Source organism: Lutjanus erythropterus, chromosome 15 (assembly GCF_056507025.1).
Source record: "Lutjanus erythropterus isolate fLutEry1 chromosome 15, fLutEry1.hap2, whole genome shotgun sequence".
Lineage (NCBI taxonomy): Eukaryota > Metazoa > Chordata > Actinopteri > Lutjaniformes > Lutjanidae > Lutjanus > Lutjanus erythropterus.
Genome location: NC_139331.1, coordinates 11,727,626 through 11,745,910, shown reverse-complemented (window position 1 = coordinate 11,745,910; position 18,285 = coordinate 11,727,626). Strand labels below are relative to the sequence as shown.

The 18,285-nt window shown below is 39.0% G+C and overlaps 1 protein-coding gene across 8 annotated transcripts in view; it reads left to right on the top strand.

Moving 5' to 3' along the window:
• Window positions 1-18,285, top strand: part of nrxn3b (neurexin 3b) — a 420,898-nt gene that overhangs the window by 91,938 nt on the left and 310,675 nt on the right. For 6 of the 8 annotated variants that reach the window (XR_014771924.1, XR_014771923.1, XM_084737530.1 and 3 more), the window contains exons 5-7: window positions 11,674-11,975; window positions 14,738-14,761; window positions 17,481-17,642. Coding sequence is in view for 6 of the 8 variants with exons in the window: in XM_084737530.1 (XP_084593656.1) it covers window positions 11,674-11,975; window positions 14,738-14,761; window positions 17,481-17,642 (488 nt within the window). In the remaining 2 variants the exon portion in view is untranslated. The remainder of the gene's footprint in view (window positions 1-11,673; window positions 11,976-14,737; window positions 14,762-17,480; window positions 17,643-18,285) is intronic. The other 2 variants (XM_084737531.1, XM_084737529.1) reach the window with 1 other exon arrangement.

Genomic DNA, 18,285 nt, shown 5'->3' with positions numbered 1-18,285 from the left:
CAAACTCATCCTCAACCCCCCCACCTCCTCACTCCAGTATTCGCTCCGCACAATTGCCTCAGTTGATGGGATTGGACCTCAGGCGCCTGCCCCCATTCCTCAGACACCCTCCATCCTTCCATCGTTCACTCCCGCCTTTCACAACATGTACCCCCCCGTTGTCACTCCAAACCTCATCACTCACTCCTTGGAGACTCAACCATCAGCAGCCAATAAGGGGCTTCAGTGCCACACATACATACGCACACACAAACATGCTGAAAAACACACAGAAAGTGACAGAGACTAGCTTGTCACAGCCAATAGCCAGGAGGGAGCCTTGGGCCATGTCCACACTAATGCAGATAAATTCGAAAATGTCATTTACCTGTCCAAAGTTTTCCAACTGGGATCAGATTGTTTTCTCAAGGTATCGAGCTGAAGTGCCAAAACACCTTCAGGTTCCATCATTGGGCATTCACATGCCATTAGAGGCACCAACTTTACACCAGTTCTACCATGTACACTGTCATGAAAAGTGTTGTTGTTCACAGAGCAAACATAAAGAACATCAGCAAGTCAATCGTAGGATCTCACACATAATCAGACACATGACATCAAATAATGCATTTGAGTTTTCAGATAAAACTACATTGCACTATTGGCATTTTCAAATATAAATCATAATTAATTGATTTTCTTTTCTATCTGGGGTGAACATAGGAACCTCTAAACACAGCACTGACATGTAATCACTGTATGCAATCAGATTATAAGAAAGGCTAGCCAGATAATCTAAACCAGGGATAGACGCTGATATTTTTAAGCACTGGCCACACAAGCCTCCAAGCCCCTTAATTTGGTGGCCTAAATGTAGACTTACATAAAAACAATACATAAAAGATAATTTAATGCAACAAAACTCAGCCTTCTGTAACTGTAACACTGGTGTTGTCCACTTTTGCCAATAACTTTGATGTTGTGTTTCCTGAAGGCATTGTTTCTGATGAGAAGAGAACTACACTTCTCGACTTGTTGCCAAAACTTTCAGCACACGCTGCAGAACATTATATCCTTAGATGTGTCATTGCTGTTCTGTAATTTCACAGTCCGCATTTGTGTCTCTGTTTCTTCTGTAAGAAGAGTCGGCTTCATAAACCCAGACTATAGTAGCCCCACCTTATCTGTAACTAGCCGGTGATAAGTTCTGTTCGTTGTTTTCAAAGGATGTTGAACTGAAAGGTGCAAAAGGTGTTGGGAGGTTTGTGGAACTTGTTGAGAGCTCTAAGTCTAGAGATACGACTTGGTGTCCAAGGAGGGCGCCTACATGGACTGTTGTGTGGCCACAGAGTGTCATTTTGTGGCCATCAGGTCATTGTCATCTTAAATTAAACTAAAAGTGAAATATCTGCCATTGCACAGGAAAATATGTTTGTGTTCCACTTCACAATTTTTAGCTACCCTGGAGATGAATTTCAAATAATAAAAAAATATTCTTCACCAACTTCTTCGGGATTTTGGTGAAGTCAGCTCGTGGGTAACTACTTTTCTGGTGTTTGGCCGAGTTGTGTACATTTAGTTTATCTGAACTTTTATCGCTGAAAGCATCTGCATGCTGCTGCAAAAAGGTTGATGGGAGTGAACCAGAGCAGACAGGCTGTAGGCCTTAAAAACCAGAACATCTAAAAGATGCCAAGATAACACATAGGGCTGAAGGAAAATGCAGAGTTGGCGATAATTCTCACAAACAGACATAAAATTTTCATCCAAATCTGATTCAAAAAATGGTCAGCGCAGCTTTAACTGCTTTAGGGTATGTTTTATAAAACACCAGCTACATATTTCACTACTATTGCTGCTTCTACTTGTGAGCATAAAAAGTCAAGAAAAGTCCAACATGTTTTGGCCTCAAAGTGGTGCAAAAACAAAGGTGACCAAAAGAGATACAGTAGGGCCTAATATTGAAAAAGTATTGTCTATCCTCCCTGTATATTGTAGAGAGCATGTAGATATCTTGACGTTGATGTGATGTAATTTTCTTTAGTAAATTCCATGGAAGTCCACCTTATAGTCTTCGCAGAGAATGAAAGAATTTGACAAATGGAAATAATGTCCTAATTATGGCATCATTGTTAGAATAGTCAATGTATCCTCAAAATTATTACATCTCATCCTCTGAGGGTGAAAGTCTCTATCAGATTTCATGGGAATCCATCATACACAGAAGCTGTCAAAATATTTCACTCAAGGCTAAATTGTTGACGTGATGGACAACTACAACCATCCCTAGAGCCGCTCAAATTGAGTGGCTAAAAACATAGACATGACCCTGTTCTCCCCCGAGTCTCTCCAACAACTTCACTTGACTTAGCCTGCGCACATCACCAGCCAATAAGAAGACCGAAACACTAAGTCAACCCATTGACCTGCTCTCTGTGAAGGTCTATTAATACAATTACCAGTCCACTGAGGATAATCACAGTGTTGTACACTAAGTGTATCTCATTTGGTGTAGAAGCTGATCATCCTGCTATCCTTTCATGTACAGTATTAGCCTGTCTAACATAATGAGTCATACTCTGTTGCAGCAAGATGCTGCATTCTTCTAAGTTTGCCTCATTTCTCCCTGCAGCAGTTTCTATTGCTCAAACATTTTGAAGTTGAAAAGGGCTTATTTTATTCATGTACTTTGTAAATATTGCAATAAAATGAGCATGTACTATAAGTAATGATGGTTTCTGAACTCTAAATGCAATGATTTTTTCAGCAGGAGGTCTTTCAAGAATCTTTGAAATCACAATTCTGAGATACCAATTTAAAAAAAACCTTTCATTGGGGAATTTTCAGAAAATCCTCTGCCTGTAAAATAGACTAAGTATTGGATTTGTGGTGTTATTTGAGTGCTTAGAGGGAGGCAAAAGGGGAGAAAAATAGAGTGGGATTTGGTGGGTGTGCCGTGCTATCAGGTGCAGTAATAAGGTTTATCAATACTGGAATCACGAGGGACAGCTCTTCACTGCTAGTCTTAACACACAGTGTCACCTCGGTTCTCTAGAGAGCCGTTGGAAGTGCCTCAAACTCTCTTCCCTCCATCTGCCTCTCTCAGTCTCCTGTCCTGGATCTCGCCGCCTCTCCGTCTCCCCAAACTCCCTCTGCTTTTTTTCTCCTGTCTCTTTTCTGTCTCTCTGCTTCAACCCCTTTCTTCCTTTTGTTCGAGACTCTTTTGCTTCCGCCGTGTCACTTCTGTTTATGTTTATCACTCTCTTTGTCTCTCCCTTTGTCACTCTTCCCTCAGTCTGTGCGTGCAGACATCAATGGCAGTCTCAGACAGGTCGTCCGCCACGGCTTCACAAGGTTACGCGAAACTCCAGATGAGAGAAGAAGTGTCAGGGTGACAATTCACTTCAACCTCTTAGATATGTCATGTGACATCAGTTGTCATGACGAGGACACAGTCGGAGCACTTTGTAAATAGTTTTGAGTGGAAAATAAATTCCTCAGAACCCTCACATACACAGTTTTCTGGCTGCTACACTGTTAAATATTTCTTCTCATATTAACAGTAGCAACTGGGAACAATTACCCAGTAGATGCTAGGAGTGCAAGTGTGAGAATTGCAATATAATGTTTTGTGTTTCCCTATCAATTCTCAAAAACACTCTATTGTGGTATTGTGATACATACAAAGATTTGTGGCAGTGGTTCCTTTTGTGTTGCATTAAAACTTCCAACTGCTGGGTAGCAGTGTAGTTATCATTTTCACTGTTCTGTTTGCGTAAAAAAGTTAACTTTTTGGGGATTTTCTCAGATTTTTTCTAATGGTGGTTTGTTATTTATGTGATCAGAGTTTTCCTAAAATAATATTTTTTAAATATTGATTTGTAACCTCTGTATCGTCATACGTAGCACCAGTTTCTTGCCAACACACAGCCCTAGTAGATTCTGTATTTTATACAACTGTAAAATTACTGTAAAACTAACTGGAGTAGTTTTTAGCATATTGTAAAATGAAGTACAATATTACAGTGTTCTAAAAATGTAGTTATAGCATGTAGATTATTTAGTTAATATAGTAGCCTTTATACATATGTATTTATTACAACAAAATACTGTTATTTAGCTGTGATTTGAAAACTAAGAAAAAGAACATTTGACTGCACTTAACTGCACAACACAGAAACAGAAGAAATAAAATCAAAAACACTTTCTGCTAATGTCAGTGAAACCAAACTAAGGACTCAAAAAGAGCTTAAATAGAAAGTTAACTGTGGCCTTCAACCTAAAATTCTTCTTAATGTTATGATATCAAATATGCAAATAATATGCTAATGTTAAATAGCTTGGTTGTTTATTGGTAACATTACAGAACATCAAAGTTAGTCTTTTAGAGTAACGTTTGCATTGTTCGTAAAAATTTTGTTGGAATAAAAATATCAACATTCACAACCCTCAGATGTTAATAATAGGAATGCAACAGTACTGATACCAGCATCGTGTTTCAGTCTGATACTGTGCTCATGCACTTAGACTCAAACTTGTACTCATAAAACCACTCCAATACCACTACATCTGACACTATTTTCTGAAAAGTAGTTCCCACAGCACAAGCACTTTGATATAAACATCTAAAGAACCCACACAACACTTGACAAGTTCAAGGAGTTTGCTAATGCTAGCAGCTGGAAACAGCAAAAATAATTTGTTACCTTCAAATTAAATCAAATCTTCAAGGAGCAAATCTTCAATAATATCCTGTACACAGCTTAATCAGTAAAGAACAGTTGAGAAATCAGGTATAATGCTGTGAAAACAACAAAAATCACTGACAGTCTAATGCCAGCACTCTTGCATCCTGGTTTGGATTTAATTGTTGCTGCAGTACACTGGTAGTAATTGGGCAGTGAGATATTACCATGCAATATATTCTCCCAAATCTCCCTCAGCATAAGCCTGTCTGACAGTGCCGCCTGCCTTTGAAGAGAGACATCACCCATGCTGCTCTAAATTTCTTTGACACGTGGTGCCTCACCATTGAGCTTTAAGCCGCACAGTTGCACGGTTAGTGTTAGCCTCATGTTGGAAGGCATTGTTCATATTTGGCTGCGTCAGGTTAAGCATGCTGCTTTAACTGTTATTAGCAAATGATGTTGATTTCTCACATTATGGGGATGAAGGAAAAGAGAGAATGGATATGACAGAGAGAGGGTGTGAGGAGGGCATGGGTTTGCAGATTTTTGTTAAACGCATTGTGTGGGATGACACCGCAACCTTGAATGACTTCGGCTCCCGAAGGTGTCACAAAAACAACAATGGCTAAAGGCCGAACTTAGCTTTCTATGTTTAGGTCTGGAACTTCAGGCTTGTTTATCTGCAAATGTAGCGCAAACATGCATTTGATGTGTTGGGTGTCAGCACAGATCGAGTTCACTTGAACAGAGAAAAGTCTCCTTGGGACTAGCGCTAGTGTTAGCTGCCCAGCTAGCATCCATGTGCAGTGAGGCTTTACAGCTGCAGCATCTCAAGCTAATGTCGGTGTTTTGCCACAATAATCACAATGCCTCCTGTCTCTAATCCTATCATTAAACTCATCTGATTTCCCTTTAGTTTTTTCTAGTCTCCTGCCCCCCAGAGTGATTAGGAACAGTTAGGAACATAGGAACATATCCTGTGGTGATCTTAAGGAGGTTGAAGGTTGTGGACTGGAGCTCTGTAAGGCGACAGTGCTCCCTGCTCCAAGGCCCTTGGGGTCGCACTGGAGAGCGAGCTCCGGGCAGCATGGGTGTGTATGGTGAGGGCAAGCGGAAGAGCATGGGAGATGGTAATGAAGGAGCTAATTGCTTCCAGTGGATTTTGAAATCGAACCCCAGCCCCCAGTGCATGGGCCTGGTAGCACGCAAATGGAATATTGATGACTATGGCGAAAATAAGGGAAAATGACCCTGCTATATGATCGATTTGAAAGCCACAGATCTGTGCAGAACATGTCTCAACAGGCAATACGTTTCCCCTGGTTTTTATGGATCCGTATACACTTACCACAGGTTTAATATTGCTGAGGTGCACAAATATTACATTATATCAATTTGCGCTCTCTATTATTCATTGCAACAGTGTTATATTGATAGTCTTTACAGCTCCACAACAACTTTGTAATTATATCTTTATAATTAATACATATATGAAGAGTCAAACATATCACAAACTAATAACATTTTACTTTTGAATGATTAATGGCAAAATATGGTGTATGAAAAATGATTATGCATAATATGTGAAGTGGCAAGTAATGAAGGAAGGAGGGAAGCTGGGTGTTTTTTTTTATACAGTGAAAACACAGCATTGTAAAGATTCATTGATTTTCAACAAGACATGAAACTTGCAAAGATTTTATGGCTAATATGGATGACACAATTATTAAATTAACCACCAATTTTTGTATTAATGCATTTGAGTAATTTTTTAAGGGAAAAAAGTAAAAAATGTCATAAATGTGAATAATTTCTGGTGTCTGTACACCTTTATGAAGCATCTTTGGGTTGTGGGTGAAACAAGACATTTAATATCATCATCTTGAGCTTTGGGAAACACTTTTTGACATTTTCCACATTGTATAGACCAAACAAGAAATCAATTAATCAAGAAAACAATCAAAAGATCATCCACAATGAAAATAATACAAAGACAAAGACGGAATCATATCTGAAAAAGATCAAGCTAGCACTCTATGAGGCTAAAATTTAGGAACAACGGTACTTTGAGCTACATGCTAATGCTTATGTTAGCATGCATGTCAACATGTTGACATGGCCACGATGTCAGTCCTAGCATACTGATGTTCATTTCTGCCATGTTCATTGTGTTAGCATTAGCTTTTAAAACAAAGTTTTAAAACAATGTACAGCTGTGACTGGAAACATCAATAGCTTTGCAGGTATAGCATGATACAGGGACAAAATATTTTTTTAGGCAAGCACCCCCCCCCCCCCCCCCCATAAAAAAGCCAATGGGACTTTTTGATTTTTGAAACATGCATGCAATCAACATAAGTAAAAAGGTAATGTTAAGCTATAAACAAACTACACCACTGTCAGTTGACTTCATCTCACCACCATTATGTGATTAGTGTTTGGTGTGATGACGTTTAATCCGCTTGATAAGCTTCGTAGTCTCATTTAGCCACTTGCTAGCAACCGACATTTTTTAGATTAGTAAAAGATTGAAAATTCTCAAATGGGATATTTACTAGCATAATTTATGTTTTGAACCAAATGTGAAAATCTCTTAGCTTTCTCTAAACCACAGACCTTATTAGAGGCATCTAACCTAAAAACCCATTCAAAAAATCAATTGACTTTGAGACGAGGAAACTTAATTTCCGGGTTGTAGGATTCATTCCCGCAGCACTCTATTTGGAAGGATCAGATGTTGACCTGATGATGGTTCCAACGTTTGCAAATAGCCACTGATGCTTGCATTTGGTCTGTTGGCATCTTTAATAACAGCGTGATCAGCAATCCCTTTAAATGCCATACAGTAAGCCCGTCTTATCCTGAGATACACAGCCTAATTAGCATATGCTGGATAGATGAGGGGAGTTGCCATGGCAATAACCTTTCTACTTTTGGTCAGGTGAGAACACATGAGATCAGGTGTGCAGAGTGGATCTGAGGGATTACCATGCTGTATGCCTACATACAGAGTTTAAGATGTAGAGACAGACAGTGCTTCCTTCTTGGCTGTTTTTAGTTTTTAATCATAAGCCTGATTCACCTGTGTTTGAGTTGCTCTATATGCAATGTTGGATCAGACTAAGCATGTTTAAATGACTTCAAGGATGTTATTTGAATAATTGCTTGAGAATATTACGGAATATTACATTTATAAGCCAGAATCAGTCTTGTAAAGACAGCCAGCCTTCTACCCATATCTGCCCTGTCATTTGCCATCAGGCATATGCAAGGGCCCTTCAGGCAAAATGTGACAGTGGGCCCACCAGTGTCAGTGTAGTGTCTAAATTTTCTACAGAAGATAGTTACAGTGCCAACTGTTTCAAGGACTCTCTCTGGCTTGGGGACCCCAGAGGGTTTTGGCCCATACTCATCCAGATGTGCAATAAAGCCAACTGGAGCAAGGAGCTAGAGACCCATTTTAATATAGACATTGAGGTTAATGTAACCACACAGTAGATATATAAAACAGTATTTCATTAATTGTCTGAAGGAATTTTAGTAACACTCCATAATACCCATCATTAAGGGTACATTGATAGTGAACTTAATTGTTTGTTACTGCTAACATTCAAATAATGTTTGTATATGCTTTATAAACCATTTATTAAGAAATTGTCAAGTTTTAGGAACATAAGTTGCAACCATATAATGACTATCTAAATAATGTTCATAGAAGCACTCTGTAGTATTTATCAACCATTTGCAAAGTATTATAAACATTCATTGCAGCTTCATACAGCAAATATGGTAACTTGGCAGTTGCTCTACTAAACTATGACACTGTAGTTATCCCTTGAGTATCATTTTTGCACGTGCAGGAGTCCACAGTGAAGTAAGCAATAATATTAATACGTCATGGTAGATTTTTCAAAATAAAGACACAAAAACTACAGGGGTAGGTTTAGTAAAATATTATGCTTTTGGCTGTAATAAACATGTTACTTATTTAAGTTCATGCATGTATCATAATGCAACACAATGTAACAAAACGTAACGTAACGTAGCGTAATGTAAGGTAACGTAACATAATGTAGCCAAAACTAACTTAACCTCATCTAACATTACCTAACGTATATAAGGTTGGCTATTATTAAGTTGGAACTGATGATCATAATACTTTACGTACTTACGTAAGCTCTCCTAAGCACGTTACGTGACATAGCATAACTAAACGTGAGACACTTACATAAGGTATTATAGTCATCAGTTGCAACTTTATAATAGCCATCCATATAATGTTTGTAAATGCACTACACAGTATTTATTAACCATTTGAAAAGTATCATTATGCGATGAGTAATAAAAGTCTGGGCAGACTTTCAAAATATTGGCCCAAAAAATGCTTGGTTAGGTTTAGAAAACTTCTTGAGCATGTTTATGTAGTATGTCTGCTATCACTTTACCGTTCATTAATGATGTTTATTAAAAATGGTGACCAGAATTTGTCATTGAATGATTTCTAGAAAAGCAAAGAAAGAACGTCACAGTGGCTGCGTTGATGGAATGGACATGCCACTTACTGCTTTTCTTCACGACTGACAGCACTCATCATTTTGCTTTTGATGTCTTAGACAATTGTGCGGGAACAATATTATATGGATATACAATCTACTGGCAGTGAAGGCCCGTGCAATTTCTAAGATTAGATGCATGAAATCACTAGAGATGGAGGGCTTTTTTGATTCCCCAATGTATATTCTGCTGCCTCTCTGTGTTGTGCTGTCTCAGTGGTAATAATGGGTTTCTATTTATTCCCTTGGCTGGCACATGGATGAGGGCTTTCACGGGGCCTTTGTTGCCTCCTATACTATTTCCTCTTCTCTGTGTTGCGCGGAGACATGAGTTTGGCGCCGAAGGGAGAATTTCTCCATGACCGGAATCAGCACCCCATCATCCCGCAGCCCCACTCCACTTCCCTTTTGTTTCTCTCTCAATATTCTCATTCTCATTTTTTTTCCCCTCGTTGTGTTTCTTTCTGCCAGCTCCACAACACTGCTCCCTCATGTTTACATATAGCCTGATCCAAAACAACAAACTGAAGCTTTACAGCCTGCAGCCGGTGTGCTTTTCTTTCTCATTACTCTGTTCTGTCTTTTGCGGATGTTTTTTTTTCTTCTTTCACTCATGGCCCTCATGACTTCTCTGTGAGTGCACAAAAGAAAACAGCAGCACGCAGAGGAAATGAAATGACACATTGAAAATGGTATTGTTGGCAGGTAATGACAGATACTGTTACCATGTGCCACAGCAGTTAGATGGTTTGGTATGTTGGCAGTCTGGGCTTTTTTCTGAAGGTTGCGGTTTGTGAAAGGTGCTGCCTTGAACACTGTGTTCTGAGAGGAAGAATCTATCCTTGAGTCAGTGGTGCCACATCCAAGATAACACACAGTGTAAATAATTGACCGTGAGCCTGACCTTGCCTCTAATAGATTCATCCAGACCCCAAGCTGACCACAGTGTGTGAAACCACCTCTTAAGAGGCGCCAAAAGTGTCAATTATTTCATCACAGATCATAAGGAAACGCTACTCCTCTGATCCACTCTTTCTTTCTTGTCGAGTCTTCTCTTTCCCTCAGACCAGCAATTTTATTTTTGCTCTCTCACTCTTTCCATCCATCTCTAATCCCCCCCCCCTTTCATTTTCCGTCTGGAGCTGTCTCACCTTACTCACCGTGTCGATCTAAAAAATGGGCTCAGGAAGTCACTTTGCAACAGCGGAGTGATATAAAACTGTAAAATCAGGCTAAGTTTGATTTATGCGCACCATTAGTGGGGAATAGTGTTCCATCATAAGTAGTCTGTCTGTCTAGAGGCTGTATGTGAAACCTAAACCCACGGTCGTACAGATAGGATTTTATGATCTGAACTGAATGATGGGATTATCATAGCTGTAATTATGGCGAGCAGTGCATTGTGTGTGTGTGTTGTGAGTGTGTTTGCTTGATGTAACCTCTACAGTAGTTCTCATATTTACTGAGGCTGCTTCGTGATTGATGCAGGGACCAACACGGATGCTAGTCTTGTTTCATGTATTAAACATTCAACAATAAATGCGAGGATGAATGTGATAATGGCTGGCTGTGGTCGTCATGGTGCATAAAACCCATCAGGAAAAACACATGGTGAATCACAGCAAACAACGTTAGTGCTGAACAGAGGTGGCAAGTGCAGACATACTTAACTCAACTAGAAGTATACTGACCTCTGAAGGATGATTCTGACACCTGTTTCTGTGCAAAGCTAGCTGATCCTCACCTTTTACACTGTTCTTCATCATGATTTGTCTTCTACATAGTTTTCCATCTTGTTACATCTTTTTCGTCTTGTTACTACGACATTTTTTGTCTTGTTACATCTCTTGCGTCATTTTTTGTCTTGCCATGTCTTTTTCATCTTGATAGGTCTATTGCCTCATTTTTCATCTTGTCTTTTGTACTGTTAGGTCTTTTAAGTAATTTTTTGTCTTCTTACACGTCATATGTCTTTTTGGTTGTTCTTCTTGTTATGTATTTTTTGTCTTATGTCATTCATGTTGTTTTTGTCTTATGTCTCTTGCATCTCTTAAGTCCATATTGAGTCTATTTTAGGTCATTTTTCATTTGTTACACATGATGTGCACTATGGACACTTGAAGTAATCATCTTTTTATTGTTCAATTAATTTAGGTTGAAAACAGTCTTGATGTTGGCAAGGCAGCAGGCAGTGACACAAAATAAAATTCCTCCCAAATTACAAGCCTGTTTTCAAAATGTACGGAGTACAAAAGAACAGATATTTGTGCCAAAATGAATGGCAAAAGAGTAAAAGGTGGTCAGAACAATACTCAAGTACAGATACCTGACTCAAGTATTGAAGTACAACAACAAACTATTGTACTTTATTACTTCCCACCTCTTGTGTTGAAAATTTATTATTTACCTGCTTATAAAAAGTAACACTTTGTTCTTCTCCCTTGTCTTTTCAGCAAGGGAAGAGAACGTGGCCACCTTCCGCGGCTCGGAGTACTTCTGCTACGACCTGTCGCAGAACCCCATCCAGAGCAGCAGCGATGAGATCACACTGTCCTTCAAGACCTGGCAGCGCAACGGCCTCCTCCTCCACACGGGGAAGTCCGCAGACTATGTCAACCTGGCGCTAAAAGATGGGGCCGTCTCCCTCGTCATCAATCTGGGTTCCGGGGCCTTTGAGGCCATCGTCGAGCCAGTCAATGGAAAATTCAATGACAACGCCTGGCACGACATCAAAGTGACACGCAACCTGAGACAGGTAATCCGGGGTAGCAGTGATGGACGGAGTTTGGAGACAGGTCGATTTTTTTTTTTTTTTTTGCTTTTAGATTAGCTGCTTCTAAGAGCTTTGAGAGAGAGAGAGCTGGCGTTAAGAATGTCACCTTGTTCTGATTGGTTGTCATTCCATCGCCACAGTTCAGAGACATTATTAAGACAGATGTCATTATACTTTTGGTTGTCTTTACAGTTACATGAATTCTTTTTTATTTGATTTCATTGTTTAATTTCTTTTATGCTCAGTGGAACACAGGGCAAAGCAGTTCTTTGGCATGTGATTGATAGCTTAGTCAGGGTAACTTTATGCTAGATTTTTTTCTCCCCTGTCTATCAGCTTATTGAACTCAAGTTCCCTCTGTTCATAAATTATGTTAGTTATCTGATAATTCTATTTTGCTTCACACTCCCCTAAGACGACACTTCCATCAGGCACTGTCGCTATCTCCTTGCTTTCAGAAAGTGTTTTTATGCTTGTGTAGAATATAGACTTTCACTTTAAAGCCAGGCACAGAGTGTTTGCCTTTGAGCCATCCATTAATGCAGTATTTATAGCTCAGATGAACATGATGCTTTTTAAAGATAGAAATACATTTCCATCAAAGATGTGTATCTGTTGTGCATAAGCAGAATTTGTTATTTGACAGATATTGTTTACCATTTTCTTAATGTGATTTAAAATGAGCTTGTATTGCTGTTGGGTGGAGCTGGAAGCTAGAAGGAGAAGCTGTAGAAAGAAAATAATGAGACTGTGTGTGGAGGTAGCGCTAGCTGCAAAGTGTGGAGCTGTTCATTGTCTGGGTCGACCTTTAGTTTGTCTGCAAGGTGAGGCAGCATTTAGTGTTGCTCTCAGAGCAGCACAACAAGTAAGTGCCGATTTCCTGACCCTCCCTGACAGTAAGCTTTTGCCCCACAGGTTAGTAAGTAGTTTGTGGCTGAGAATCCCAACAGGATAACACTCAGTTTAGGGGGTTAGAAGTACTTTCTTTCACAATCATTTTCTTTCCTCTTTGAAAGGCACACTTTGTTAGACTAGGGGTGACAAAAACACTACAAGTTTTGTTGGGGTTTAAGCCATCCTACACAAATTTTAAATCTGTAAAGTCCCTCATTTTCAGGGTTGGTCAATGGATTACATGTGATCAGGATTATGTAATCAGATGACAAAAAATAATTTAATATAATCTGTCTGAATTACATTTAAAAAATAGGTAATTAGATTACATTGTCAATTATTATATGATTAGACTTTTAATTACAAATATGATATATGCTGAATATTTTGATAATTAATCATTTTTATTATGCCAATCTGTTCGACTGTATACAGTAAGTGACTCCTTTTAGGTTGCCAGTTTTGTTAATGGTGACTTAAAGCTAGTACACAGAACTTTTCTTGAAATACAGTAGTACAGTTTTTTGAAATACAGGTTTTTGCGGGTTGCTAAAAGTTAAAGATTCAAGTTTATCTCAAGAAGGAAAGTGAATATAAATTAAAGATTATAGGTCAACAAAACTTTGTTTATTTCAAAATTTAAAGCTACTACAAGGAACTTTCATGTTTTGTTAATTTTGGAGGCCCCTGTGGACAAATATGGTATTTTGACTGTAACTATAACCACAAAATATAATGTCAAAAATACATTTATCTAAATAAAAATATCCTCCTGCTTCTTTTTAACTGGATAGTTTACTACTCACTGTAAGTTTGTTTGGAAATTTTTAAACAGGCTTGTTTCATCTAATTTCACACATAATCAGACCCAGTAGCAGGCATAAAGAATAATTATACTCTCACGGATAGGCTGGTTAGTTTTTGTAGGTCCTATAGAGGCCTCAGTATTAAATTGAGATGTTTCATAACCAGTTAAAAAACTTCTTGTAGTAGCTTTAATTTTTTTTAATGATGATTTATAGATAATTGAGTGTTAATTACATTTTATTTATCAAGATCAAATCAAGTTTAATTATAAAGCACATTTAAAAAGTTGACCAAAGTGTTGTATAATAAAATAACTCAATAATAATTCAATAATATAACATGGTAACAGCAAAATAGCAGTAAACATAACATAAACATATCATCTGATGCACACATAAGTGAAGGAGCATTTACATTAAAAATGAAAGCCAAACATTTTTAGTAAGTGCTCTTCTTACTGTTTTTGAAGGGTAACTTGATTTGACCAACTGTAAATGTGGTGTATGCAAAATGCATTTCATTTGCATCAATGTTTTAAGATGTTGAAAAGAAAAAGTATATTTTTGGAAGTCAGATTTTTGTGGCTGCACCCACTTTTAGCATAACTTTAGATATTTTCAATGTTTTATTTTGAATTATTCTAAAAGATCCTGTGGATTACGATACTAATTACAGAAACTGACGAATAATATGTATTCAGTAACATTTCAAACTAATGTGACCCAACCCTGCTCATCTTGAAGTGCTTCTCTCTGTTTTCTTCTTGCAGGACTCTGATGTAGAAAATTTGGCTAGGATGGCACGTGGCACTTTATTACTGCAGCGAATCTCTGACAAATCATGTAGAGTTTTTCACTACACCACTAACTCATCCATGATTAAAGTCATTTTTTACTACTAACCAATATCTAACCAACTAATGTACTAACTAACATCCTAATTCTTCATCGTTGCTTTTGGTTTTTGTTTTCTGTCCATCCTTATTAACAACCTTTTTTGTTCACTATTCTTTTGATTTCCTTTCTTCCCCTTTTTCTGGAAAGCAATCAGGCATTGGACACGCTATGGTAAACAAACTACATTGTCTGGTAGATATCATTCTTATTGTCTTTTTTTTGGGTTTGCCGTGTGTCCCCTCCCCCTCTCTTCTTTTATTCGTTCTCTTTGAGTTCCATTCCTAGACACTCTTATCAAAAAATGAGGAGATGGGTTTGTATTACCAGGCAATTCTTTCTTCGCTTCTTCTCAATTTCCTCCCTGACCTGCCAACAACCTCCTTCTTTACCCCACAATCCCCCATCCTGTTTTTTTCACTTTGGCTTTTACTTTTTTCTCTTTGTTTCTTCCACATTACTGCAGATTTCCAACAAGTAAAAAAAAGAATTGACTTCTTTGCCTTTGTCAGGGCAACTTACTTTTTATTTTATTTTTTTCACACAAAAAGTCCCCATTTTTTGTGAGGACTGTCGTCCAGAACTGACAGAAGCTTACCACAATCCCAAAGATGGTGACCTCGACACCGAGCCCTAAACCAGACCAAAAAGTGGCAACCCTTAACCTTCATTGCGGGAGCTCTGACAGTTGTTTCCAACTCACTATGGCGCATGGCATGCCCACACCTCATTGACCTCTCACCATCCAAACTCATAGAACCTCAACCCTGTCACCCAAAATAACCACTAACACTCTAATTCACTCACTCACCTTCCACCTGTCACCGCATCACTCACTCTGCCCTCCCTGTGTGTGTTTTTGTGGCATGCTGGTGAAAGTGGTGTTTGTGTGTTATCGCTAACCTGGATCCCCTTTTCCCCCGGGCCCATATGCAAAACATTTCCAAGAATAAGCATACTGATCGAGGATTATTGTTCTGGTGGTCCACTGACTAGGGCTGGTTACTTAACTTCAATACTGACCAGAGTGCTTTGATTCTATCAAGTACTGAAAAACACCTCATCATTCGGTACAAGTAAATCTCGTTAGCATCAATAAACACAGTACTTACACTGAAATCTAATTATGCTGGTGATTCACTGTCTCATGTTGGGGAAAACACTACGCTAATGTTACACACAGGCATGGATATCATTGTTTTTTTTTTGTTTTCTTTTTAATCTCCAGCTGATTGTCTGCACAGATAACTAAGTAAACTGTTATTTGCTAACTAGCCAGCATAGCTAACCTGCTAGCTTGTCAGTGAGTCTTTTCACTGGCACATCGCCAGCACATCCTCTTATCACCACCGTGGAGAGTTACATCTGATCGAGCCCAAGGAAGAGTGGCAGCCTTTGTAACCAATTTGCCATAGCAACCAAAAGAGTGTAATGACAACATCATGTAAAGCTCTGAGGCTCGACTGTAAAATGGCAGACTTTTTTTTGAGTGTCACAACTCCGCAAAATGACTTGTTCCACTATTAGAATCAAGTCTATGGTTCCTGTAACGTCGAAATTGACTAATTTTATTCTGTTTAAGTCAGTGGATGCTGGGTAATCTGAGCAGCTCTCATAGGAATGAACAGAGGCCCAACGCCGTATCCAGTTCTCTGTGATACATCAATACATCTGATAGCTAATGTTAGCAATACGTGAGCTAACTAAGTAGCTAATCTACATCAGTCGTTAGTTAGCTGGTCACATCTGACGGCTGTTGTTAGCAAAATGGCATCTAATTAGCTAGCTAATCTACCTCACTCATTAGCTTGCTCAACTGTTATTGGAGCACAGAGTAAAAAGGGGTGGGACTTAGGAAAGGTCAACTGTACCATAATGTGTAATGTATTTTTCTTTTTATGGAAACTGATTTTAGAAAATTGGTGTTGACAAAAGTATCATGTAGGAACCCATATCTAAGTCAAGGTATTAATATCGAAAATTTCTGACTGATATCCAGCCCTATGAGTGAAAATGTAACAGTGACACCTGAGCGAAACCTGATCAGCGTCAGCTATTCTGAGAGTGTATTTGTCTATGGGCTCCGGTCTTGATTGTGCATGAGCCTCCGCACCCTGTGTGGCCTGCTCCAGCTTTGTATGGCACCATTGATCCACTTACTCCCTTACATGTCCAGTTAAATGTGTTTAATTTGCCTTCTAACAGTGATGACCTTGGTTTGCACATTGATGTCGTGTGAAAAGCCTCCCTTTGTTTTGCATGTGCGTGGATATATAGATGTAGATGTCTGCAAGAGAGGGGAGAATGTCAGACTGATGGTGTGAGAAAGTGAAAGTATGTGCAAGTGAAGGCGTGTGTGAGCACGTCTGTATGTGTGTGTGTGTGTGTGTGTGTGTGCGTGGGCGTGGTTGTGTGCGCGTGTTCACATACATGTGTACTGTATATGTGTGTGTCTGCAGTTACCAAATAAATCCCGAAACCTAAGACAAGTGAAATCAATTTGTCCTTGGTTTGAACATTGTACTAACCCTCCCCCGACCTGAAGTTTCAGAACCAAACCTCGGATCCATTCTCTTACCCCCATCAAAGATAAAGAAAATATGCCTCTGCCATATTTTCTTTACCTGTCCTGTGAATCCTATGGCAAAAATTCCATTAACAAAATCCAAACGCTGTCTTGTCCAAAACAATCGCTTCAAGGTACCAAATGATTCTGTAAAAAAAAAAAAAAAAGGTTAAATGAGAAAGCAACCTACAGTGCGGAACCTAAAGAAAAAGGTCAAACAGTTCATTTCGAATGCAGACCAAGGAAGGACGTGTGTTTTATACACAGCACGCCATCGACTCCCAGAGTGTAATGGCTTGGCTTTGGCTATGTGTTACCCCTCAACAGGTGACCATCTCCGTTGATGGGATCCTCACCACTACTGGCTACACCCAGGAAGACTACACCATGCTGGGCTCCGATGATTTTTTCTACGTGGGTGGGAGCCCCAGCACTGCAGACCTGCCCGGATCTCCAGTTAGCAACAATTTCATGGGCTGCCTCAGAGAGGTAGGAGGGACTCATTCATGAATACAAATTGAGAACAGGTGCATGGCTACTGTAGAGTGTGGGTTTTTATTCTCTCTCAATACAAAAGGCATGGTTTGGATTATTTTAAGTGTGGTTCTTTGAGGTACACATCAATAGTTTGTGTATTACCAGCTGTTCCCAGTTTGAAGAAGCAGCAGGAGTACAGGTGTGGGAAGATAAGCAATGTGCTGCTGTGGACAGGGTCAGCAAAAATGTATTTTAGCCGTCTAAAAAAACAATATCTGTTTACGTGTATGCTAGATTTAGAATATTTTCACTGCTGTAACTTTATGTCAGCCTTTTCTGACCAGAAACCACTCTTTCTCCTACTCAACCAGACTCCATAGGCAAAATCCATAATTTTACAATGCATAATTGCTGATCTGCTAGTGCTTCACTCTGTTTGTTAATTTGTGTTATTGTGTGATTTTGGTGAATCCGAAGTAACATTTTAAATCTCCAAAGTCACACAATAATCCAAACCAACAAGCTGATTGAGGCTATGATTCACCAGCAAGTCCTGTACTCTGCGAGGTAAAATTACTGATTTTGCCAATGGAGTTTGGTTGACAGAGAGAGAGTGATATTTTGCATATACAACAATGGTTTCATGGTTGAAAAG